The 27,310-nt window shown below is 33.4% G+C and overlaps 1 protein-coding gene across 3 annotated transcripts in view; it reads right to left on the bottom strand.

The window, feature by feature from the left end:
* LOC129807225 (transcription factor hamlet-like) overlaps positions 1–27,310 on the bottom strand; it is a 131,124-nt gene that overhangs the window by 47,257 nt on the left and 56,557 nt on the right. For 2 of the 3 annotated variants that reach the window (XM_055856344.1, XM_055856343.1), the window contains exons 2-3: positions 16,725–16,840; positions 16,484–16,660 (exon numbers count right to left, since the gene is read on the bottom strand). In XM_055856344.1, coding sequence (XP_055712319.1) covers positions 16,484–16,660; positions 16,725–16,840 — 293 coding nt within the window. Of the gene's footprint in view, positions 1–16,483; positions 16,661–16,724; positions 16,841–21,296; positions 21,467–27,310 lie in introns of those variants that run through there. The other variant, XM_055856345.1, reaches the window with a different exon arrangement.

Below are 27,310 nucleotides of genomic sequence, written 5' to 3'. Positions count from 1 at the left end.
TCACATCATCATCCCATTGCTATAACCTCTTCACTGCAATTTAGTCCACTTTTCTGTGCGCTGGGTGAAGGGTCAAGAAGTGTGCGACTGACTAAAGCATTTCATTTTATGATTTATCGTTTGATTATTATTTTGCAGATGTTTCTTCATCCCCGGGAAAATTGCCACAATTGAATTTTTCCCGGGGAGTGATATGATGTGGAAATAGAAATTTTTGGGGGAGTGGAAGACATAATTCGGAAATCATGTTGCTATCATTGATTGAGGATTTATACGGGGGTGGCTTTTACACTTTCCACCCCTCTCTAATGCTATTTACACCCTCTTTGGCATCTTGCCATTCCAGGAGGATGGATGAGATAAGAATTACGTGATGTTGAGTGGTGGTTTGTGATGCGGAAATTTCCACACATACTATCCACTCAAGTGGAAGGATCCCACAAGAATCCCCCTACTCTCAAAAGCAGGCATGATTAAGAAGTGAAAGAAAAGCGTTAGGGTTTCATGATTAATTAACTTGAAATTTGTCTTCAAATTACTTTAACGGTTTCGCTGTCATAATACAATTTTTCACTAATCTTCACGGCGGTATATGTTCCACAACAAGTTCCACAGCCGAGCATAAAGTCATTGTGTTAGTAATGGATTGATGTCTTATTTGTAATTACAAGGTTTCTTCCCCTCGTCGACGGAGTGTCTGCAAATAATTTAAGCACTTCTTGTCTCCTGACTGTTAAGAACACAGAAGGTAGAGCACATAAATTACCATGAAATATCAATAAAAATTCAATTAGATAGGCAAACGTGAACTAGGGGTCAAAATATGAAATAATTGTCCTATTTGGAAACATTCCGCCTCTTTTGGTGCGTCTTCCAACGCTATGAGAACAAGTATCATAAATTATTTCCCATATTATTTATACACTTTAGCTGATGGGTGAGTAGGACGACACATCAATTGTGGTTAACTCGCCCCCACGTAACTCAAGAGGGCTGCGGGGTCTAACACATAACACCCTCACTTAACCATCCCCTTGAGTTGGATGTATGTGAATATTTTTATTTAAATCATAATCCACCCTTAAAAAGGACTTTTACCACAAATTATATCTCCATTTGGTTGGTTTTTACTTTGCCTTTTTTTTGTGCTTCAGCGCTCAAAGGTAAAATTTGCTTTTTGCTTTTGCAAATTAAAAACTTTTAATATTGTGCATAAAGTTACTCCTCTCGCTTTAGTATCAAATAAATGAAAGGATCCTCAAGCATGCAACGTCGATGAGAATGATGGAAAATGTTGTGAAAAAAACTTCATAATTGATTTAAATAAAGTAACACTTATTATGGGAAACATTAATTGAGGTTATTTGTTATTGCTCGAACTCTTTAGAAAATACAGCATGTGTAATTGATCGAACTTTAAAGTTATGCATTGGCTATATGCATGTAACAACTTCTAATATCGTTAAGAATAATATTTCTGAGAAATAAATTACTAACTTTTATAAATATCAAATATCTGTTACCGAACTTACAGACCAAATGGTAAGGGACAGCGGAATGGAGTCTTGACTAAAATTATTTAAGCTCACTTAAACCCTACAAAAACTTAGTTATTAAATTACTATCTTAACGAAAACAGCAATTTCCCAGGAGGAAACTTCAAATAATGTAATGAGTAACAGCAGAGTGTAATCCTGGTCCCAATAAATTGTATATGTTTGCAAAAATCCTGGGTGTTATAAAAGTTACTATTAACACTTGGAAGGACCCTAGTGGCAGCCGCTGCCAATTTAGTTTTCAATGTTATTTTTTATAGTGAAGAATATATCATTTCGCCTGGACGCCTGATTGAATGTGTGGAGAATTTATCTGGCTATTTTTTCGTTATAAAATTTTTAATAAAAATTAAATATTAATGTAAATATATTGCAAAAACAAAACACTGCACTCGGAAGGACCAAGTGGCAGTTGCTGCCATTTGCATTTTATATGGCAGTTTGACGTTCTACAGATGTAATTTTCTTGATTGTTAGTGTATAAAAGCCCTAAAAGAACAAATTGAAAGTGTTTTTGCTAATTATTGAGATGAAATATAGGGAAAAGTGACATACCTTTAAATACGTCAAAATCAGAATGCTTCAATTTTTCTCTTATTTCCCAAAGCTAAAAATCCATTTTGTTAAGCGAAGTTAATAGAAAATATTTAATAGTATTAACTATTGTTCATAAAGTAGAATTTTTCCTTTGAAAAATAAGAGAAAAATTAAAAATTCAAAGGCTGCCGTATTAAAAGGCACACCACTTTCCCTGACTCCATGATTCTGATAGAGATGAAAACATCGAATGGTTAAAAATCTTTAGATACAGTACCCAAAGAAATGAAATTTCTGATTCAGACACCAGAAAAGAACTGACTAAAGCTCCGAATGTTAAAATGTAATTAAAAATATCAAAATATTATGTAAAATTCGATAAGTGGCAGCGGCTGCCACTTGGTCCTTCCGTGACACTTTTAGTTAGGGTTCTACGAAGTGTTAAAAACCTTTCTTGGGCCGTTTCTAAGTCGCCGCGGTGTCATTGCCTCCCGGACCTTTATCACTGTACCTATAAGTTGTAGAGCCATAGGACTCTGTCCGGTCTAGAATGTTAGAGAAGAAAGTCGTGTGGACCTGGGTCTCTCGGGAGAATCTTGCTGAGTGCTAGAGGGTGTGGCAAATCGCAAAATTTTTAAAAATCAATATTTTCTGAAATAAATTAAACCAAGCCTACAATTATTACTACAATTGATAGCCTACAAGAACCCTATCGATTAAAGCAAAGAAAAATTAACTGATTGAAATTTTGAACTTTATTTTTGGAAGATTTATACGGTCAGACTTAAGGTTTGCTTATATGACTTAACTACTTTAATTTGTTTGAAGACAAAATTTATTGGATTTTTTTGAATAGGATAGTTTATTAAGAAAAAACTATCTACAAGGGATTACATAAGAATTGCAATCGTCTTCTTTTTATTTAAATGTAAGAGTTTCGGAATTGGGCTAAGCCTGTACTCCAGTCAAAAAACCACATTACAAAAAATATTAATATATATTGACTTAATTTACCTTTTAAGAACGAGAGGGTTAAAAATTGGGAGTTAGTAAAAATAATGTTTCTGATCTTTTTGGAAGAAAAGAAACATAACTTCAGATGGCCGTAGAAAACTTTTATTTTTGGATCACTAGTAACACAAGGTTGATCTGCCGATTTTGGCCTAATTGTGCCAATATGTCGATTTCTTAGCAAAATACTGCCGATCTATCGAATTTTAGCGCCAGATTGGCACTATTTTGCCGAAGTTCGTATAATGTATGCCGTAAATATTTTAATCGGTGTAATATCCTTTGGTTATTATTATTAATTATGTTGAGGCCTAAAAATTAAGCATGTCTTGCCCAAGAACGGACCACGTCAATGGCAAGTGGACTTGCTGACATGAAATCCGACATGCTCTTTTCAACAGCATAATTTCAATAATTCTGAAGAGATGGCACAAAAGAGAAATAGGGTGGTAGCTCCTCGGATCATTGATATCTTTTCCGGGCTTCGGAATTGCCATAACTTGAGCTTTTTGCCACTCCTTTGGTATTTTGCAATGATACAAACAATGATTACAGAATTTAAGGATCCAGTCAACAGTGACGGGTCCAAAATTTTTATCCTGTCAGAAAATGATTTTATTTTGATTAAATGCCTACTCGGTAATTTATCCACTAACCGTAGAGTAATCGAGCATGGGTCGAACTTACGAGTTCGAGCACTCCGCGAATTGTCCCTTACAGCTGTTTTTTGTGTACATAACATAAGTGAAGCATGCATCGACTATGAAGGATGGATCGTCACTCCAAAATTATTTTAAAAAAAAATTTTGGGACCAAAATACACTCCAAAAACGAAATAACGGAATATAATTTGAAACATTTTTGCTAAAAGTTCACTTACTGATATTTTTCTTATTTACTACTATTTTAATGTACCCTTAAAACTCATTTGCTTACATAATAAAAAGAAACAAAAACCTTTTTAACTAACTATCTAGACATTGCAGTTGATTTACGAGTTCGGACAGTCCGCAAAGTCATTGCAATATCATTATCTCTTTGTAATGTAATTTTACAGTTTATTTTTAATCCAAATAATATCTCATAAATATTTTTAATTGGGTTTTTGCCGGTTTTGCTTAATTCAATAAACATTAATTTTACACTATAATTATTCTATTCTGTCGTCAAATAAGGTGCCTGAAAATGTTAATTGGATTGAAAGCAACCATCTCAACCCTTTTTAATGTTATGCACATAACCGATTTTACCTTTTGGTGCGAAGTTCTAATTAAAATTTTAAAACTGTCGATGGTCTAGTGGTTTTTAATTATGATATTTCCACATATACACAAATATTGAAACTTTTCGCTGAAAATTTTGGGGGCGAGAATGACCAATGCAATATTCACCATGCGTGTCCAGTTTGGAAATGAGGGCAGGAAAATGGTTGGACCTCGAGGGATTTTGTGGTGAAAATTTTGGGGAAGGGTGTGGTTGACAAATGAAAATCAATTATCTGCTAAAATTATATCCAACAAATGTTCGTTCAACAACAAATGCAATCATTTACACACTGACCATCGTGGACGAGCCTTATGGTAATGATAAATGTCACATATTCTTCATGTGTCTCGTGTTTGAGAAAGTCAAATGGTAACAGACAATTAATTAACTCTTCCACTTTCCCATTTAGCTTTTCCATGGACGCCTTTTTCCCGAGGTACATTTTCCCAATTTGGCTTTCAACGGGATCTCAATAGCATGATGGAACTTTTCAGGAATTGTAAGTGGAAAATAACAATGAGGAAAAATATCATCTCGTGGCATAATCACTCTGGAAAAGCCTCTAAAATTCTATAAAATCCTTTTGTGGGGGTTAAAAAATGTTTGCAAAAAATACAAGGGAGGGTTCTGATTCAGTAAAATGCATGAAATTGTTGATGTACTTTTACAAGCTCATTCATTTATGCTCTTTACATACACAATTGTGGCCTTTTGAGGCTCTAAAAGTCGTTTTTCTATTTCACTGATTTGATGAGTATCGAATTTATTTATTTGTGCACGTTAAAAAAAGGGGTTAGAGATTCAATATCTTCATGCATAATTCACGATTCATTTGACTTTTCCACCATTTAAAATTCAATTAGGTTTGCGAGGATTTTCCCTGGAGAGTATCTGTTTGGTTGCATCTACAATTCTCACCCTTTCTTCTCTATATAGGTACTCGCAGAATAATTGGCAGACATTGAGGACATTCCCACAAGACTGACCACAAAGTATTAAGTTACACGTTCGAAAATATGCATTTCACCCTGAGGACACAAACGGAAGAAGTTGTCAATAGGTCTCCCTGAGATAACTGGTCAGCTGCTTTAAAATGTCTTTGAATGGTAAAGAAAAGAGTCCCAAGAACAGCCCTAATTGGAAATTCAATTGATTTCCACTTCAGAGATTAATGCAGAAAGGAAGTGGAAGGTCCACCCCAAAAAAAAAGTTTATAGAAATTTCACTGATCAAATTTCAAATTGAATATTCAAATTCGTTTTTTTTTCTATCAATCCAATCACATTTCCCAGCGAGAGTCATCCAAAGTTGAATGGTCGAAGTATATTTGGGGATTGATTTTATTGTTTTGCTTCAGTCTTAAAGTTATTACATATTGGAATGGAAATTGGGATGACTTAATAATTGACATTTGATTGACACGGAAAATTATTGTCCAATACCATTCGTACAAACAACAATAAACTCCCTTTTGTAGGTAAGATAATGTAATTGTTAAAAGTAATGAATATATTAACGAAATTCATCAATGCTTCTTCAATATTTGCGACAAAATTAACAAATTTTCAGAAGACTACGCGAGTGGAATATAGAATTTAACTGAAATTTCGAAGACATCAAAATTCACATCCCTTTCTTGCTCAAGAGTTTTACATATGAATATCCCACTCTTTCGCACTCTTCTTCTTCTTATTCTGAACGCCTTAACAAATTCAATTTAGTCCAATTCAATTTTGAATTCGAAAGAATAACATAGACGTATGCAAAGTGCTTGAGAAACAAAGGGATGTGAATTTTGATTTCAGGAAATTTCTCTGAACTGAAAGCGGCATAACAGATTTTCCAAATTTTACTTAACACATAAGGGACAGGTCCCGGTCAAAATCCCGAAAGTCAAAATCCCGAAAGCCAAAATGCCGGAATCCGAAATCTCGAACGCCAGAATTCCGAAAGCTAAAATCCCGAAAGCCAAAATTCCGAACACCAAAATCACGATTAGGTTGAAATCCCGAATACCCAAAATCCCGAAATGATTTCGGGATTTCAACCCATTTGGGACTTTGGCTTTCGGGATTTTGGCTTTTCGGGATTTTGGCTTTTCGGGATTTTGACATTCTGAGATTTAGCATTCGAAATTTTGGGATACGGAATTTTGGCTTTCAGGTTTTAGACTTTTTCATATTTTAACGTTTCGGGAATTTGACCTATTCGGTATTTTGGCATTCGGGTTTTGACGGCACCCGGGTAAAAACCCGGGCATTCGGGTTTTTCGGCATTCGGGAATTTTACACATTCGGGATTTTCGCTTTTCGGGATTTAGGCATTCGGAATTTTGATATTCAGATTTTGGCAATCGGGATTTTGGCTTTTAAGGATTATGGCTTTTTGGTATTTTAACGATTGCGGAAATCTACCCATTCGGGATTTTGGCTTTTTGGGATTTAGACATTCGGGCTTTGCATTCGGCTTTTGGCAATCTGGTTTTGGCATTCAGGATTTTGTCTTTCAGGATTTATGCTTCTTTGTATTTTAATGTTTCGGGAATTTGACCCATTCGGGATTTTGGCTTTTCGGGATTTTGGCATTCGGGATTTTGGCATTCGGCTTTTTGGCTTTAAGGATTTACGCTTTTTGGTATTTTAACGTTTTACGAATTTGACCAATTCGGTATTTTGGCTTTTTGTGATTTTGGCATTCGGGTTTTGGCATTCAGGATTTTGGCTTTCAGGATGTAGGCTTTTTGGTATTATGGTGTTTTGAGAATTTGACCCCTTTCGGGATTTTGGCTTTTTGTGATTTTGGCATTCGAGACTTTGGCATTCGGATTTTGGCATTCGGGATTTTGGCCTTCAGGATTTAGGCTTTTTGATATTTTGGCGTTTTCAGAATTTGACCCCTTTCGGGATTTTGGCTTTTTGTGATTTTGGAATTCGGGATTTTAGCATTCGGGTTTTGGCATTCGGGATTTTGGCTTTCAAGATTTAGATTTTTTGGTATTTTAACGTTTCGGGAATTTGACCTATTCGGTATTTTGACTGTTACCCCTTCTTTATATTATTTTTAGTACTCTCATTACGAGGGCAAAATCGGACTACTCAGAGAGTATGGTAACCAACTGGTTGACTATAATGGTCAACTTTAGTCCAAACGTATTTGAAGTTTATTATATGGACACTATGATAAGCTTTAGTAAACAGAAAACCATGTTCAAATCAAAATCAAATAACATCAAATTATCTATGTTCTTATGAAAACTGTGAATAATTCAAATCCTAAATATTTTATGTGCGTTTATTTTGAATTTATTCACAAACTCGAAACTAGTGCAAATCGAATTTTCGTTCATTTTAAGCTGGCTCATACTAAGGATCTTACCACCTATAAGCGGGTCTGGGCAAATCCCTAATTTTATTTTTTCTATTTGTAGGATCTAATGTCTAAAATGTTCATTATCATACTTAAAATTTTGATTTCAACTTACATTAGTGCCTAAAACCTAGACAAAACCGATTTTAAGTTTTCGGTATTTAGGTGACCATTGCTCACATTCTGCTAAATCGATTTTATACTCCATAATAAAAAAGTTGTAGGCCTATGACTATTCGTCAATTATCTAGCTAACTTGTGAAGCTTGCAAAACCGTTAACATAAGCGTGGAAATCTCAAATATGTTAGAAATTGTTGTTAAAAGGAATTTAGGATAAATTTCAAAAAATTGGAAAACTTTAAATTATAGTTGGGATTAAAATCCCATCTGTATAGTGATCGTCAGAGGAGACGTGTCAGGATGAAGCCGAGAGAAATAAAACTGGACCAGTATCATCCTTTGTCCTATGTCCCACATTCCATTAAGGATAACAAACGTGTCAATTTTCATAACAAAGCCAAGAACTCCGTTGAGGTGAATACAAGTGAGAAGTGAGTGGATTCATGGACAATGATGTCAAAGAGACAAGATCTTTTCCTGTTCCAGATAAGGTCCACCAGGGCAGTAGATGAGATTCACAACTAAATGAGTGACATGAGAGACATAACAATAAATGAAATTATGAATCTTTGCCATGATTCCCTCTTTATATTGTTTGATGAAGGGCAAAAAAAAATTGTGACAATGTGATAGAAAGATGTAACGTCCAGCAAAGTTATCCCGAATAAGAGATGAGAAGAGGATACTGATCGTGGAAAAAATTGTCAGGCAAAATATTGAAAATTGAATTTCTGTCATCACTTTTTTTTCAGGTAAAAAGATTCAATATCTTCATCTCCTAATCCTGTGAATGGTCTTTCAAGAATTTCTTCATCCTCTGCTGAGGATTTCACTTTTTTTAAATTCTTTTTTTTTTGGACTCAGAGTGAGAGAGGAATGAGGGATTCGCCTAAAAATTCCACATTTTGTCATAGAGAAGATTCAATCTTCTGGAAGATCTCATAAAGGTGAGAGAAATAGTGTATAAAGATATCAAAATTTATCCCTCTTTTGTACACGATACTTTCACTCAAATAATTAATCCTTCCCAATAGACTCCTTTCTTAGCCCTCACTCCCCACAAATTTCACCATGAAACCTCTAAAAATTGATTAATTTTCACACGCAATGTCAATCAGAATCTCTTCCTTTTCTTCAACCCTTCGGAAGAGTCTTGCAAGGAAGATGCTGACAAAAAAAGTTTCCGAGAGGTGGTGGAAAAAAAAGAGCGATGAAGTAGCAACTTCCACAAATGAGACTTAAGCCAAAACCCAAATTGGATAAGTACAAATTACCCTCATGACTCGCACCCTGCCATCCTCAGGAAAGTTCCCGTTTTTTTGGATGCCCCCCAGAAAAAAAAAGAGAATAAGGAAGAAAGAGGAAACTCTTAAGCGACTTTCTTCATGTTACATCTCAATTTATTTGTATGTTTTGAACACATATCTATTGCAGGTAATATTTATATCTTCAGAATCGTTCCATCTCGCTCTCATGAGCAGTGGAAGAAAAACATCAGGAGCTCGATGACCAGGTGTAAATATGATGTTTTCTCTATGAATTTTTGATTGACACTACAAAAGATTCCGGTAGAATGTCACACCAAATGGGAGAAAGAGTGGATAAGATACGACAAATGGAATCCTCAGAGAGACGATACTTATGGCAATTTTCTTGTAACTATCTTCTTGCTACTTTGGGTGGTTACCTGTCCCGAAAGGACTGACAACAATAGGGATTCTCCGGTTTTGACACCTCGAAAATTTTCTATCTTCGCACCTTTTATCACAAATTCATTTATCATTTTTACTTATGTTTTCTATTCAGCTTCAGAGGAGCATCTTCTTTTTTTTTCAAATTTTCTGTATTGTATGGCAAATAACCCTACTTCTCTTTCTGGTATTTGAACTTAAAAAAATATTAGTGGTTAACCTGAAGCTATTGGTCAATTAGTATATTCCTTCGGACATAATTTAAAATTCTTTATTGCTTTAAAAGAGGAAAATATCCCAACTAACAAAAAGTAAGGTTTTACTAGTGCAATTCTATTTAAAGGCATCGTTTTTACTATTAAGTAGGAGCGTAGGAGGTTTGTCAAAATAAATAAAATTAGTTCTTATTAAGTACTTAGTGGCTCCGTTCAGTAATAATCTTTCGAAGAAACAAAGCCACTCCAAAGCCAAGCCAAACCTATTCGACAATCTACCTGAAGCCTAAAGTGCAGGTTCCCGTATTCGCCGCTTTAGCGCAGGCTGTTCTTCTATTTCGAATTTTCGATATTCTTGACACTTCAATCGTCAACAATGTCAACAACAGTTTGCAAAGTTTGTTGCAAAAAATGATTTTTTGTGTATTTTTTGTGGAGTTTCAGGATGGCAGAACGTCTTAATTGCAATTTATTAAGATAACTGTCTTTTTCATGAACTTGCTCATTTTTGTGTAACTCGTCGGTTTAAACGTTCGAAATTCCAACAGTTTTTTAGGTAAGTTCTCTCTGATATCTTCGAATCGGAAAAGTAAAAATCACAACCGCATAGAGTTCTTAAATCGGGAAGGTTATTACTGAACGAGAGGAATGAGTACACTGAGAAAAAAAGAGACTGCGATTAACTTTTTTCGTCATAACTTTAACACTTTTTGGGTGTAAAAATATATCAACATTTTTTAATGTTAATTTTACACCTTTTAAGGGTAACTTTTACCCATAATACACCTAAAATGGGTAATATTTACACCGTTTTCGGATCAATACTGCAGGGTAAAATTAACATTTCCGGAATGTTATTTTAACTTTTTCGGATTTCTCTCAGTGTACATAAGTAAGGCAGCAAAAAGTGGCCATTGGAATAGAGATTACGATGGGCACATGTTAACGATCGGATAGATTGCGATGGATCAATCGATGGAAGAATTTAGTGATAAATCTGTTAAAAGTAAAAATCTATGGAGTCTGTCTTGATTTTGTAAATTTAACTGGAAGCCTTCCGTTTAGACTTCACCAGTTGAAACTCCTGAAATATAATCTTACCCATTTTTTTTTATTTAAATTTTTCAAAATTGTGGTTAATATCCCCAGAAAAGCTATTCAAGGCATTATGAGTAGACCTCGATCTCAGGACAAACCTAGGACAAGGTGGCTGAATCAAATTCAAGATCTTGCCTTGGAGCGCTTTGAGATGGAACCCGAACATTTTCCTGAAGTAACTGAGGATCGACTGGCGTGAGCTGTTAGCCTTTATGTCTTGGGTCCACAACCCCAATAGGGATAAGCGGTTGAAAATTATGATGATGACGATTATGGCTAATTTCTGTTGTGCCTATAACTTGCTATCTGTAGCATAAATAGCGAAAAAGTGCTTAATTACTTATATTTTGTCAAAACTTTCCTTTAGCTGGTGATCCAGGAATGTGAATTACCTAAGAAGTCCCTAAATTCCAATGATCCTCTCTCTATTTCCACCAGAACATATCGGAAACTGGGGCACCACCAAACACGGGGTAGCACCAAACACTAATTTTTATTTCTTAACTATTTGGACTATCTTGACCATTTCTTCAATGGACAAGCATCCCTATAGAGCCTATAAATTCCTATAAGTCTTATCCTCTGAAGTCGAATATCCTATTAAAAAATTGCAGTGTTTGGTGCTACCCCGTGTTTGGTGGTGCCCCAGTTTCCCTTTATTTGGGACTGTAAGGTACCACAAAAAGTATGAAACTCTGATATATCTTACATTAGCCCTGTATGCTCGTGTTCCGAATTCCGAAAGTCTGATTTTACCAGATTTTTCAATTTTTATTTTTAGTCCATCACCGCATCGATTTTATTGTTCTAAACACATCTGAAAATTCCACAGACAGTTTTTGAAATCTCATCTAACATTAGTTAAAGCAATCCAGAACAAAATATCCGTCCGGTCTAACATAGCTTAGACCAACGCAACGTGTTGAATATGAACAAGGCGATGTGTGTCAAAATGATTGTCTTTTGAGAAATTGATTAAACATAAGAAATTTAAAAAAATGTTTTTTTAACAGCTAGAGTAACTACTTAGAAGTACTACTTTTCATATCCTTATTACAAAATTCTTAATAAAGAACTTTTACAAAGGCCTTAATTAAGCACTTAATGTTAAGACTGAGTTATATCTGAGTTATTACGTTTTTCCCTATTGATTTTTACAATCTTATTACGAGATGTTTTCAATAGGCAGCGATTCTTATCTACCCAGATTTGTAACTATTTATGTTATAATTGATTGATCAATAATTTCGAAATCTTCGTGTATTCTTGACGATTCCTTCTTAAGACTACCAAAGAAAATCAATGCTCGTGGTTCACAATTAAAGCTATCTCATAGTAAACGATGAAAAAGACACGGATTGACTTTACTGCTCTCCTCTCCTTTATTTTCCTTAGTAAGGAAAATAAAGGAGAGGAGAGCAGTAATAGTCATTTAAAAATAAATAAATAAAAATAATCATTCATTCATTTAAAATATTTATTTTAGAAGTTTATTTTAGGTTTTTCAACTATGAGATAGCTTTAATTGGGAAATTCAGTCACTTTGGATTGAAAGCGATGAAAAAGACACGGATTGACCTTCCTGCTCTCCTCTCCTTTATAAATAAATAAATAAATAAATAAATAAAATAAAGCAGAGGAGAGCAGTAACGTCAATCAGTGTCTTTTTCATCGTTTACAATCCAAAATGACCGAATTTCCCAATTAAAGCTATCTTATAGTTGAAAACGGTGGCAGCCAAAATCTCGAAAGCCAAAATTCCGAACGCCAAAATCCCGAAAAGGCCGAAATCCCGAAAGCCAAAATCCCGAACGCCAAAATCCCGAATGTTCAAAATCGTGAAAGGGATGAAATTATATGGAGGAAAATGTTTAGAATAATTTCTCAGTACACAGAAGATTTCCCTTTGCCTCCAGCAAGGGCAGATGCAATCGTGGGAGTAGCTATGACACTTTTAAGAATTCGGGATTTTGGCTTTCGGAATTTTGGCCCGTTCGGGATTTTGACTTTTGATATTTTGGCGTTCGTGATTTTGGCTTTCGGGATTTTGGCTTTCGGGATTTTAGTTTATGGGATTTTGACCGAGATCCAAATTCTCCAAATTCTTTCCATACTAGTTGCGCCCTCGGGCGGTGGAGATAGGAAACATACAGATTATTTTAATTAGGATTTAACACAGATTCCGTAAGTTTTTTTTTTGATTTTGTGAATTAATTTGTATTTATGCATAGTAGGGGAAAGTGCCCATGCTTTGAACGGTCCCAAGCTGCATAACGACTAAATTTTTGCTATGTTTCTGAGTAAATGTGACTACGTAATATATTTTAAAAATTGGGTACTTTACCCTAGTTTTCAAAATATGGGTGCGATGGGTCAAATTTATTGCAAAACATAGGAAAAATTTTGTCAATACGAAGCTTGGGACCGTACAAAGCATGGACACTTTCTCCTACCAATATGCTCCAAAATATTATATTTTCAAAAATCATGCAATCCTTTAACTGCCCAACCCTCCCTTACACAATTAGGGTTTTGAATTTTTGCAGTAATAAAAGAGACATTCTTCTTATAAACCTTGACAATTATTTATTTTAATAAATTAAGATTAAGAAAAATATCTAATCCTTTCTATAACTAAGTTGCAAAACTCAAAATGCTATTCATCGCAAATTCTAAAATATGACCAAAACCAATTTAGCAATAGCATACAATGTGTTGCTTTTTATATTGCTTATTGTGGTTGAAAATCGATGGGGAGGAAAGACAAGAGAAAATGCTGATACGGTGGTCCGTGTGGAAAACGTAACAATGTCAATTTTCCTCTGCTCAATAACGATGGAACAATTGATTGGGGAAGTGAGTTCGGGGATGTATGGGAAGTACTTTCCATGAGATTGGACTATCTCGAAAATTGTAGAGAAAATTGCTAATACTTATTACCTTATGGCTGTCCCAATCGTCATTTAGCAGTTTGTTGTGCAAACGCCACAATATAGCTGAGCATACAAAGAATACAATTGAAATCTGTGGTCTCGTCCCGTGGGCTAGTTGTGTACGCGACATTCAATGCAAAATCAACCACATGAGGGTGTGAGCCGGAGGGGTGGATAAAAGTTAGAAACATTTGTTAGCACCAGTCGGATTACCGGAAATATATCTGAGAAAAGGCCAACCAGTGGAAATGATGATGTGGTTGCAATTTTCCTCATCACCTATTATTTTCCCCGGATGATGAGGGAACTTTTCGTTCGAGATGGTGTTTGATGTTGTTCTTATTTCGAATTTGCAATTCGACTTTCTATCACTAAACCAACAGACTTCCGATCATTATTTTCCCTCATTCACGCATAAAGGAATCAGTCATTTGTAAAGGGATTTGTGCAGTTTTTTTGGTTTAGATCTTTTAACAAAAAAAAGGAAAGCTGACACTGCAAATGAGCTGAATTTATTGAATTTGCTCAATTCAATTCAAAACTTGTTATTGGATGCGATAGATTCAGGAAGCAATTTGAAACAACTGTGGTTTATCATAAATCATAAATTGGTTATTGGGAAACTTTTATAATTAAAACCAATAAAATAATTTCTATTTTTTCGAAAATCAAGTCTTTTCCTATATTTGTAATTTTTATAATCGTGAGAGCAAGCAATTTCAATCGGTGGTGCCAAAATAAGAATCATTTTTTCGGACTATTTAGAGGTCAAAATGAACTTCTATAGCCTAAAAAAATGTTTTTATTTTTAACACAACGGTGTCCCAATCGTACTGGAAGGTTTAAAAGTCTAGAAAAAAAGCACAGTCGTGTGATAACTTGTGGAGATACAAATATACGAACTAATACGAATACACGCAAACTTTGCCCTCGAAAAATTATTTAAGTGATTTGATCCAGAATTTTCGTATGTGACAACGCTTTTACGTCTTTTACGTCTAATTCCTAATTCGAAATATTACGAAGAGAACATTCATTTTGGAATCATCGTTAAGAATTAAAGTGTAAATCTTGAAAGCAGTATTTCCTTCCATTCACGATCGGTCCGTTTAATTCCCTTAATTCTTTGCTAAAGGAAAAAAAAAACAAAACAAAAAAATAAATGTAAAAAAATTAGTAAAACTTTACGAGATAAACCAAGTTTCTTAAAACTTCTTCTAAAATTTGAAAAACAAAATCTATTAAATCATATTAAAGGTACTCTAGGATGTCATAAATTACTAAATTATTACTTAGTAACGTTATAAAAATCAAATTTGCCAAAAACCGGGGTTTCACGGTTTTCCGACCTGAGGTTTTGCTATATGGCTTAACTTCTTTGATTTTTAACTTCGGAAAATTTTAGCTTAGATGTGATAAATCTTGAAAAATCACAAAAATTGCTTTTTATTCAAAATTTCGAGACTTTTGGAAATACGGCTTAACTCTCTGTGGAAAGAACTATATTAGGCATTGTACGGAATTCCATATTTTACCTTGTTAAGTTCATTTTATTTTTTTATTCAAAAAATATGTATTTTAAAAAAAAGAATATGTAGCTATAAATCATGGAATTCTATTTTAAAAAGCTTCTTTGACTGAATACGATATATCTTTGTTCGTAAAAAAAATAGCAGTAAATACGATTAATAGTTTTATCTGGGAATCTTTTCGACCACGAGGTTTTAGTCTTATAATTTTATAAAATTTGTATTTTTTGTAGATAATTTGACTTTAAATTGCTAGAATAACCCTCCAAATCTGAAATAAATCTTGGAGCGTAAAAATTGTAAATCGCATATAAAGATGATTCATGTTGTTCCAAAAGGATCTCTAATTTTATAGTGTCAAATTTTTTCAAGCTCGTGAACTTTAATGTTTAAAACTTCATAATAACGCAGTTAAAATTTTAAAGCTGATATAGAGGACCTTATAAATCTTGAAAAATGGGAAATTTTAATTCATAATTGGAATAAATCAAGAGTCACTAACTTCTAACCCAGAATAGAAAATCTTTAATTTTGACACTAAAATTAAATCTCTAAGTATTCCTTATCACAGATTTGAAGGATAAAACACTTAAATCTTCAGGATTTTAAAATTACTGACGATACAAGTTACTATAAATGGGAGGCCTTTCAAACGTGATTAAACTTTCAATCTGAGATCCGTATTTGGAATTTATCACTTGGGTTTGTTTTATATTTCGCTAAAAAATAAGACATATTGATATTAGAAAATAATTCCTTAATAGTATAATATACTGCGTCTGTCGCGAAATAAGTCGCACATTCTTTCATATAAAATGTACCAGCAAACGTGCGACTTATTTCGGGACAAAGGTAATATTATTAAAGACAAAATCAAAAATTAATCAATTTCTAGAAGTATTGGTATTTATTAGAAAATGTTTCTTTTCCCTCAAAATTGAGGTTTTCTAGAGCTTTCTTTATCTCTGATGGGATAGTGGTTTTTTATGAAAATTAATAAAAATCCACGTGAGTATATTGGGGCTTTAATCTCGTATGAACGCAACCTTGAACGCAACTAAAACTGCACTGCACACGTTACATTTGAAGAGTTTCAATCACCAAAAAGAGTCATATCACTTGAAAAATTGATTAAAATTAAAATGTCTGATAAAACTCACCTCCCACGCAAATCTCTTATCAGATGGCTCATTTGTCCATCGTCCAATGAAGGGTCCATATTGCGTATTCCGATGAATTAAATTCTTAGCATACACTGCACCATTTCGCATTTCAATCTCTTGAGGTGGGCCCAAATGTCGAGCCATTTCAGCAAAAAGTTGATCTTTCGATCTCACCTAATAAATCAAAATGTTATCAGGTGAATTTATAATCAACAATTTATTAATGAGAGATAATAACCTTAAGGTGCTCCTTGGTCTCTTCAGATGGACTCAATGGGATCACTTGCAGTCCAGGTGGAACGTCAAGGCTTGAAGTGAGTCCCCGACCACTTTCAAGCTCGTCACCACTGCTACCTGAGCAAAATGAGAATGATTAGTAGAGAGTCTGAATCGCAATTGTCTTAAGAATAGCAATATTATTTATACAGGTGAACAGAGACGATCTAAAGATGCATCTGATGCAATTTTCTTGACAATACTAAATGGGGAAAAAATACTTCTCAATGAGAAGCTTCTGTAACAATTTTTTCTCCTTCAATTGCACAAAACAGTTCTCCAAATAAATCACAAAGAATCGATCTATACTGCATCTTTCAGTTACAGATGTAAATCGACTGAGAGATATGAAAGTGAATCATCGATATTCAACAACTGATAAGAGAGGAATACGAAAAATATTTTATGTTTGAATATTAGAGAATATGTCGGGATCATGCATCCACTCGATCGACTATTTATATGACTTTAACAATGTGTAAATATAACCAAGAAGATCAAGTTGCAAATACTTAAAAAAAAATCTTTAGTAATATAAACTTTATGTAATTAATCTCCAGATTTGTTATGTCTAAAGCGATGATGAATTTCTTGTGTAGTTTTGTTACTAAGAAGACAATATACATCACCACCTGAACAATTAATGGATTATGCTCTTATACAAAATAACAGATATAGAGTTCAAAGAAAATAGCACATTTTCGAAATATCGCACAATTGCAGCAAAAGTGGCATAAATCGATTTTCTAATATTTTTAGGTTCATAGAAATTATGAGAATTAGAGCTTCTTTCCAATATTTTATTAGTAGTCTTATTGATATTGCATCGAATGTTTCTTCGTATTTTCTGAAAATTGTAAAAAAACAAAACCAAGTTATGCCTCTTCCTTTGCAATAGTGCTATAAATATAATTGCGTGTGACTTGAATATCGTGTCATATTTCTCTAGGAGTGGTATAATCCTTAAGGAAGACTAAAACGGATTCACTGCATGGGTTGTATTACAACTATCTATTAAATTTCAAATATTTCTGAAGATTTCTTTTATACAACGGACGATTTCGGATTAGGAATCTAAAGGTCTCTTTATCAACATTTTTAATGCTTTATAATAGGAATTTTTCTGTAAAGCTTTACTATTTGAAATGAAATAAAAATGAGACGTTAACTTTATGCATTTTAAATATCAAAAATCAAAAAAAAATTGCAATGTTTTATCAGCTACTTAGTTCTTTCTCTAAATTACCAAAAATATAATAATAACAAAACACAAAGACAACCTTCGCAAAAACTGATTTCTATTTCGTTAGAATTACTAAAGATCAAAGAATTTAATTACTATAAATACTATTTGTTACTCCATCCGTTCCGAAAAATAGTCATACGTTTTCTAGTTAATTTTTTATGAAAAAATGTACGACTTTTTTTCGGAACAGAGAAAGTATTAATTTATATTTAAAGAAAAATTATCAGACTGTCGGATTGGGATTCTGTGAGTAAAGTGATTAATTTACCAGGAAAATGAACTATTCACCAAGTTGGCAAAAATAGTATGATGTATCATTTAACTAAAATAACTGTAAGAATAGTTTTGAAATTTCTTTTTGACAAAATCTCACCATTTCAAAATACAAGTGAATCGATCACTTCACTTACAGAATCCCTACCATGGGCAGGGACATAAGATTGATTTTCTTTTAATAGAGAAGTTAATATTCGGGAATCTTAAAATAATTTAGAACTAATTTTTCTGTGAAATATGGGACACCGGGACAGATTTAGACAACAAAAAAAGTCTTTACGTATAATTTGTGAACAACATATTTGAATAAGACTGATAATTATTTAAATTAATAGAAAATGAGTTAAATAGGGTAAGATGGGGTAATTCGGAATTATGCATATTTTGGAATTTTGAAATTTTCTCACTATTTCATATGGTCAAAGAGAAAAAGTATTCGAGAGCATATCTTTGTTCTCTTTTCATTTACCATCTAAAACTGAAATCTCAAGGTTCCAAAATAGACATGATTCCAAATTAGTGGAAATTACTCTCCCTTCGAACGTCCATGCCTTCGAATAATGTGAATTTTCTTTTAGTTTTCCTAAGAGACTTATACGTTTCTATTAAATATTTGTATACTTATCATCAATTGTTTATAATTCGGTGATAATTTTGTGTAAATATTTTACGAAAAACAAAAGAAATTCGCATTATTCGAAGGCATGAACGTTCGAAAGGAGAGTACTTTCCCCTTACTCCATGAATCTCAAAGTTCCAAGATAGACATGATTGCAAATTACCCTATCTTACTTTACTCTGAATAAGTAGTAGTTTGCCCGGTATTCTTTCCAAGGAAAATTCTAAAACTCCACTGTCTAATTCTACACCCCTGATAAATTCTTCCCCATTTTCCTGTATATAGTGTCGAAGAAACACCTCTTCGACAGGGAATCCCTATTGACACTTTTGTGTCAAAATGTTGAAATTTATTTAATGTATCTAATAAAATGTTAGTAATATGGCGTTTTTTCATTAAAATGGTTCCAAATGGTATAGAGTAGGGTGTCAATAGGTCCTGGCACGAGTTCTTAAAGTGTCAATAGGTGTTCCTTTAACCCTACTGTTAGCATCCTAAAGATAATTTTGATATTTCCTTTAAATTTTTAAAAAGTTATTTACAAATATTATTATGTATTGAACAATTTTGAATTCAATTTATTAAGCTGTCTTTGTCAATAGCAAAAGCCTATAAAAACACATCAATGAATAATTATACTTCAAACAAAGGTTTTTTTTATTCACAAATCAGTCCGAATCAATCTTTAAATTCTTAACATATCTTACGGAGTTCAATTTTTTCTTATAATTTTAACAATATATATCAAAATAAAGAAATTTAAACTACCTGGAAAATAAGTTAGGCTCTTTAAAAGTATTGAACTCATACCAGTAATAATTGAAAATTTATCAGAAATATTTTATACTTCATCTCTCTTCTATGTTAAAATAGTCTATATTCTAAAAAAAGAAAGATAAATATCTTTTGTTTTAAATATATAAGCAAGATGTTCCTTTATATAAAATGTAGAAACAAAGTTCTATCAAATTCGATGTAATATTATTTCAAGTTCCATTTAGAAAAAGAGTATTTAGAGATAGAGGAAGATGGGGCTACACTGAGCTGGATTTATATTGAAAACGCTATTTTCGCTTCTTTTTTTTAAGTAAAAAGTTGGGCTTTGCTATGAATTAATATAAACCCATAATTGTTTTGTCTATCTAAATAACATTACGTTAAACGTTAAAGTCCAACCGCTTTTAGAAATACTTGAAGAACTGCGTTTTCTATGTAGCCCCACCACTCCTACACTTTACTATGTAATAATGGGCCTAGAAAAATCACTTCTAATGGTTCGCTCCTGAGATAAAACCTCACAAATGTATTTTACAAATCCCCTAAGTGTGTCTTAACTAAAATAGAAAGTCTTCTAGAATTTTTGAAAAAGAAATTTATAATCAATATAGGGTAAGTGTGCCAAAACCCGGCCAGCTTGTAATTTCGGCCACATTTTTTGTTCCTCGAATTTCATTGAATTTTCAATTTTTGCATACTCTAGAAATAATACAATGAAAAAAATAACAAAAATTGTCGCTTCGACGAACAAGATGATCTAAAAAAGACATTAGAAGAATTCCAGAAGGGCAAGGAACTGTGAAAATGAAGGTGGCCGAAATAGGCCACAAATCTAATGTCTACATTTTCATGCATTTTAGTATGTATTAAAGGTGTTCCGAGGAACACTCCTTATAAAAAAGTAACAAATAAATAAAATTTGTATTATTGAAATGTACATAAGACTTTGGCGCTTGCATGCAACTATGCCGAAATTTGGTACACATACCCTATTCTCATTTAAATGAGCTTTCATGAATTAAAAAAAAAACAGTTGTTTAAACTGCATACCGATTATTTTAGAGTAGTTTCATGATTGCATTGCTTTCCCATGAGTGTTTAATTTATTTTAAATAAATTTGTGATTCCTCCTAGGGATTTTCCAATGATCAAAAGTGATTTTTTTGAATCAGTATAGTCAATTTAGAGACCAAGTTCAACTTATTCCTAACCCCTATCACTCAAATTAACTCGTTTCTTTTTTCAAAATATTTCGGATCTAATCTCAATAATAGTTCTCTTATGACAATTATTTCAAACATTATTGCTCCATTAATAAGTCTTAGATTTTTTGCACATACAACTAAATCTTAGTTCTGAACTAGTTCATTAAACCCGTTAAACTAAATTAACATGACGAAATTAAAGCTCTATTTTATTTCCCGGTTACTATCTTAGATTTAAAAAAAAGTATTAATAATATTTAGTTTGTATCCTAACCAAAATTTAGCAATTTTCTATTCCTGTAATGCCATGACACCTCTACAGCAATGTAAGATTAACATGTCAATTAAATAACCGAATTATTTTTACACAATAATTTCATTAATAATACAAAATAAATTATTAAAATTTACCTGACATTTTCTAATATTTTCTAGCATTTGGTTTGGATCATATTCAAAATTTTGCACTAAAATTCTCTTGTGAGACTTTCACTCAATCATTCACTAAAACTCTTTTTGTGAAATCCTACTAGTCGTGTACAACTAACTTAATTGCACGCAACCACAAAATTCATTATTTATCATAGCTATTCACAGATTGTCCCCAGGGTCATTTAAGCACTTTTTATAATTTTTATTTTATAAAATTAATTTTAAAAAAAGTCACTATAACCCCCGACAGAAGTGGTAGATTTTTTAAAAATTGTTATGGAATAGTTTTATGCAAATTGAAAGTTGCAGACGAAATAGGTTCACTATTTTCCTTGTGAAGAGATAAAGCACAGTGTCTGTCTGCCGGATGCTAAGGGTAGACTGAAATTGTTTTGATTTAATTGTCAAACGGGAGAGAAAAGAAGCCGCATTTAGGGCCCCTACCACCACCATCATCGGTTGGCAATCGTCAGTGTCAGATGAATCGGGACAGATTTGGTGTGTGAGTATCCAAATAGATAGACGAGGGATAGAATATCTGTACTTGGAAAGGACACTCTGAGATAGAGAAGTGTGTGCAAAGGGAGGAGCCTAATGGGCGGTGCCAAAGGGATGCTGACTACATCGCAGACGACTCCTACTGTTCAGCTACTGCTTCTACCACATTCACCGTTAATATCCCGAATGAGGAGAATCTCTCACGGATGCTGGGGACATCCACATGGGGGGTTCCGGAGGAGAAACCACTATCATCCCTCCATCGAATTCAGCCACATTTTACGCTATCTTTCGGCCATTTCACCCTCCAAATCTCGTAAAAAAAATATAATTAAACTTTTATACCACACTTAATGTGATTTAACTTCTGGTTATGTGCTGTGTTTTTGTGTAAGGATATGTGTGCTAGTTAGAACATATTACTTGTGACTTCTTGCTCAATACGGCTTCATAGATTTTTTTAAAGGAAATTCCTTCAAGTGTGTAAATATTGCAATTAGATTGGAAGTTGAATGCAGGATCTGATGTGAATATATTAATACCGCGGACCACCCATAAATAGAATCACAGCAGTGATTTCTTTATAAATTCCTTTTCATTATGTACAATACAATAAATGTCTTAAGGGTATGATGGAAAAAATCTTATAATATCATTTGAGAAGGAATTCAATTTTCCCCGGATATTTTCTAAAGCAATTTCCTGAAGAGCCCAGCAGAAAACAATAACAGTGAAGGCATCGAAGGCCTATATGAGATTAAATGGTATGAGGGGATCGACAATGATCCCCGTCGATGAATATTCTTCTGAGATCGAACACGTTGACGCATTACAATAATAATAAATAATAAAATGCATCTCTGCATGTTCGCACATTTTTGACTCTTACACGACTTTGATGATTGTCACATCGGCAGGGGGCTTCATTGTCAATAATCTCCCTCTTCCACAATATATTTCTTGTTTATTATTGTGATCAGTATGAATAGCTCATGGGATTCTTCCTCTCCAGCATCAAATCTCACTATTGGAAACCTCTTTTAGCTTTAATTTACGGAATAGGTTATAGATATTTTAAATAGGACGACCTCCTGAATCTGAACTGGAATCATCTACAATGTTATTAGACTTAAGTTACTCAGAATTGCTGGGATTCTTATGCATTCTTCAATCGTAACCTTGACCGTAACACAATTTCTTATAAAAACGGTTTTTAGATCGAGACAATGTTGTTTTATAAATTAATATTAAGAAGAAAATATAATAAGGAATGTTCCAGAATTTCATAACCTAAATTTAAACTGAAATTATTCCCTCTGTGAGCACACCCCTATTTGATCACAACGTTATCTGATACTTAGTTAGTGTACCAATGGGTCACAAGTCGTGTTACACTTATTTTTGTGCAATTTATCAATTCTTTTTTGCCTTGGAGATTAGTATCAACGCTACAACGGCGACGACCGGATGGGTGTTGTAAAGGAGAACCGGAATATAAATAAAATTCAATTTGATTCAATTCAATTCTTGAGCCTTACAAGAGCTAGGTTTTTCAGGACAATCTGTCCTTCCGGTGAGCGTTGGAATTTGTTGATCAAATCCTATGAATCAAACACACAATTTCACCAGAGCTTTCGACATTTATCGTGTCTTCCTCAGTGGTAATTGGTTGGTCTTTTCTTTAGGATTTTTGCCACTAATTCCTCTACTTTCTTATGCATCAGTTTTGAATTTGGTTAGGAGCTAATTTTCTTCTTTCTTTTTTACACAGCGAAAGGACTGGCACTTAGCCTTACAAGGGTGAGCCTTACAAGGGTTAGTAATTATGAAGAGTTGATTATAAACTTATTAAACGGTATAATTTAATTAATACGACAAAAATTCAAAATAGGATATTTGTACCAAATTTCGGCACGCTTGCAATTTCGGCCACTTTTTTTGTTCCTCAAGTTTCTATGAATTTTTATTTCTTTCATACTCTAGCTAGAGATTATACAATGAAAAAATAACAAAAAAAATGTTGCTTAAAAAAAGGAGATGATGTGAAAAAGACTTTGGGAGAATTCTGAAAGGGCAAAGAACTATGAGAATGAATGTGGCTGAAATAGGCCACCAAAACTATGTCTATATTTTTTTATTCATTTTAAAATGCCTTAAAAATTATTTTAGATAAAATAAAGACGATAAACTGTCTACAAGGTTCCAAGCAACACTCTTTATGAAGAAGTAACAAAAAAATTAAATTTGTATTAGAAATATTACATTTCAAACTTGAGACTTTGGCACTTGTATGCAAATATGCCGAAACTTGACACGCTTACCTTATGTGCACCAAATTTCGGCTAGCTTGCAATTTCGGCCACTTGTTTTGTTCCTCAAATTTCCATGAAGTTTTAGTTTTTGCATACTATAGAGATTATACAATGCAAAAAATAACAAAAAGTAGTCATTTCTACGAACGATATTACGTGAAAGAGACTTATAAAAATATCCGGAAAAGCAAAGTCTATGTCTACGTTTTTATTTATTTTAAAATGTATTAAAAATAATTTTAGAGAAAGTAAGGACGATAAACTGTCTGCAATTTTCCAAGCAACACTCCTTAAAAAGAAATGACAAAAAATTCAATACGTATTTAAAATATCACATTTCAAACTTGAGTCTTTGGTGCTTGCATGCAATTATTCCGAAATTAGGCACACTTTCCCTAAATGTAGCACGATACGATCAAAAATAATGAGCAACTAGCTGAGTTGAGGTCAAGAAAATTCCTATGATATTCCTATATTATTCTACTCGGACTATTTGGCACTCAATGGGTTAAGTGGTAGATCACTTGCTCTACGATGCAAGTCGACGGCTCCAACGCGTCATGCGTTTTTTTCATTTTTGGATATGTTTTAGAGATCACCCAGGCGGACAATTGATCATGTGTGAAAAAACCGTTGAATTATTCCTAATAATGGTTTTTCAAGGTCGAGAGTTAAAAAGGCTCTAGAGAGCGCATTTATCAGGCGAATGAGGTAATGTTTGGGGTCTTTGAAAAGGTCTTGGAATTTCCGACAAAACTAAACCGGTTTCAATCGGTTTTGAACCGGTAATAAACCGGTACATAACCGATAACTAATTTTTATTCGAAATTCATTTATATTAGTGCAGAGTTATTTTAGGCAATATTTTGAGTATTATTTTGAGTATATTACTCTTAAAATTATTTTATGGGATCTTTCGAGTGATTTACAAATTCACAAGTTCGAGCTCTTCGCAGAACCAGGGACGCTTTTCCACTAAATTACTATCTAAATTACTAAATTCACAATCAAGATTCCACAAAGGAAGTAGGCCTCCCCGCAAGCGGTATTTTTCCATTATACAGGAATGGAGTGGTCAGTCCTTGTGGAATTAAGGACAGTGTAGATTACGAGGATTCAATTCAAATACCTTTAACACTAGGAAAATTCCTGGTGAAGACCTAAACGGGATTCGAATCCTGTAAACTTGAATCATAAGAGCGTGTACTAATCCACTTTGCTTATTGAGTATTCAATGCAAGCGACTTACTAAAAAAATGTTTTTCTCTTGTTTATTATTATGTACAAAGCCTATAGGGAGATATTTTATGCACTGACAATGTCTGCAGAACGTAAGGAATGTGAAGTTAAATGCATTATCTATATTTTAAAATTAGAGATTGAAAATCTTACAGCCTTAAGGACCTTTGTGACCAATTATACCAATTTGATATCTTTTTTTAATATTTTATTCATAAAATGTAAACAGATATTAAATTTAAAAATTTTAAAAATGTGATTAGAAAATGCATAGGGTAAGTGTGCCAAATTCCGGCCAGCTTGCAATTTCGGCCACCTTTTTTGTTCTTCGAATTTCCATGAATTTTTAGTTCTTACACACTCTAGAGATTATACAATGCAAAAGAATAACAAAAAATGTAGCTTCGACAAACAAGATGACGTGAAAAAGGCATTGGAAGAATTCTTGAAGGGCAAGGAACTATGAGAATGAAGGTGGCCGAAATAGGACACCAAAGCTATGTCTACATTTTTGTTCATTTTAAAATGTATTAAGAATGATTTTAGAGTAAATAAAGACGATAAACTGTCTACAAGGTTCTAAGCAACACTCCTTAAGTAGAAGGAATAAAAAAACCAATTTCTAATAAAAATATTACATTTCAAACTTGAGACTTTGGCGCTTGCATGCAACTATGCCGAAATTTGGCACACTTACCCTATAGCTGTGTCTTTCATAAAAACATGACCTCAATAAGCTCGAGACTGCTCGAGACTGATAAATCTCTGCAATCTTTTTCTTTCACACACAATTCATATACCAATTAATATTCATATCAGCAAGATTTGTAGATGAAAATGAAACGTTTTAAATCTCTTATTCACTTTGATATGCAAAGTTTGTGAGAGATACTCCATATGTAAAAATTATTTTCTTCTTTTTCACTTGAAAAAAAAATAAGAAGCAATTGAAGTGCGAGGTCCCTAATATCAAGCCATAAATATGAGGAAAAGGAACATCGTGAATACCTTCATGTAAATAACATCGAAAACATCCTTAATTAGCATAATCTGATCCCATCTTATTCATGTTTCCTGACGCGTGAAAGTCAGTCTCTTTCGTCAGTTTTTTTTCGTAGGTCCTCGAGAATGAATCTCACAGAAGGGTATAAATTTTCACTCAATTTGATAGTAATACCATTATTTCTGGTTGTTTATGTCGCTTTAAATACCTCTTTGCCCTCTGAGGGGGCACTTTTTCAGGGTGCATTTGATGCAATTCTCTCACCACGTCTCCTTTACCATCCAAATGATAAAATTCTAAATTTACCAGCACGAGGACTAAAGACCAGAAAGGGTGGGAATTTAATCGAGAGTTGGAAGAATAAATTGCAGTCTTATCGAAAAAAAAAGATAGAGGGTGAAAGAAGTGTTTGGATTTCTTCGTCGTACCACTATTGGATTTCTTTTTTAAGAATCCTTATCATTCCTTTGTTGTCCGAATCTCTCCATTTCTGTGCGACTTGTATGGCAAAATGAAAGACTTTCCTTTTTGGTCGAAAAAAAGAAGAAGGAGGAAAAGAATCTTTCCAACATGGCATTTGGATTGGGCATTTGGTGAAAATTCAATGGGAATGTGAGTGCATTCTAAATCGAATGGCAAGTATAAACGTGTTGTGATTTTAAATTGAAACCAATTTTCCGATAGGAGGATGAAAATGTATGTGATATTCCTATTCGATAGGACGCTATATACATTTTAAACTTCACAATTGAATTTTATTGCAAATGATCATGACTTTTGTCGTCAGTCCATTTCTCTCTAAAGTGACGGGCATTAATCTTATGAGATTGCCATCAAATGTCCTTCCGTAGAAGGTCTCTCAGTATATTGTTCCGAAATCATGTATCTTAAATTCGATAATAATAAAACAATTATTGTAAAATATTATATAAATATCATGA

The sequence above is a fragment of the Phlebotomus papatasi genome, chromosome 3 (genome assembly GCF_024763615.1).
Source record: "Phlebotomus papatasi isolate M1 chromosome 3, Ppap_2.1, whole genome shotgun sequence".
Lineage (NCBI taxonomy): Eukaryota > Metazoa > Arthropoda > Insecta > Diptera > Psychodidae > Phlebotomus > Phlebotomus papatasi.
Note: the sequence above shows the minus strand (reverse complement) of the source record. Positions and strands in the feature narration are given on the sequence as shown.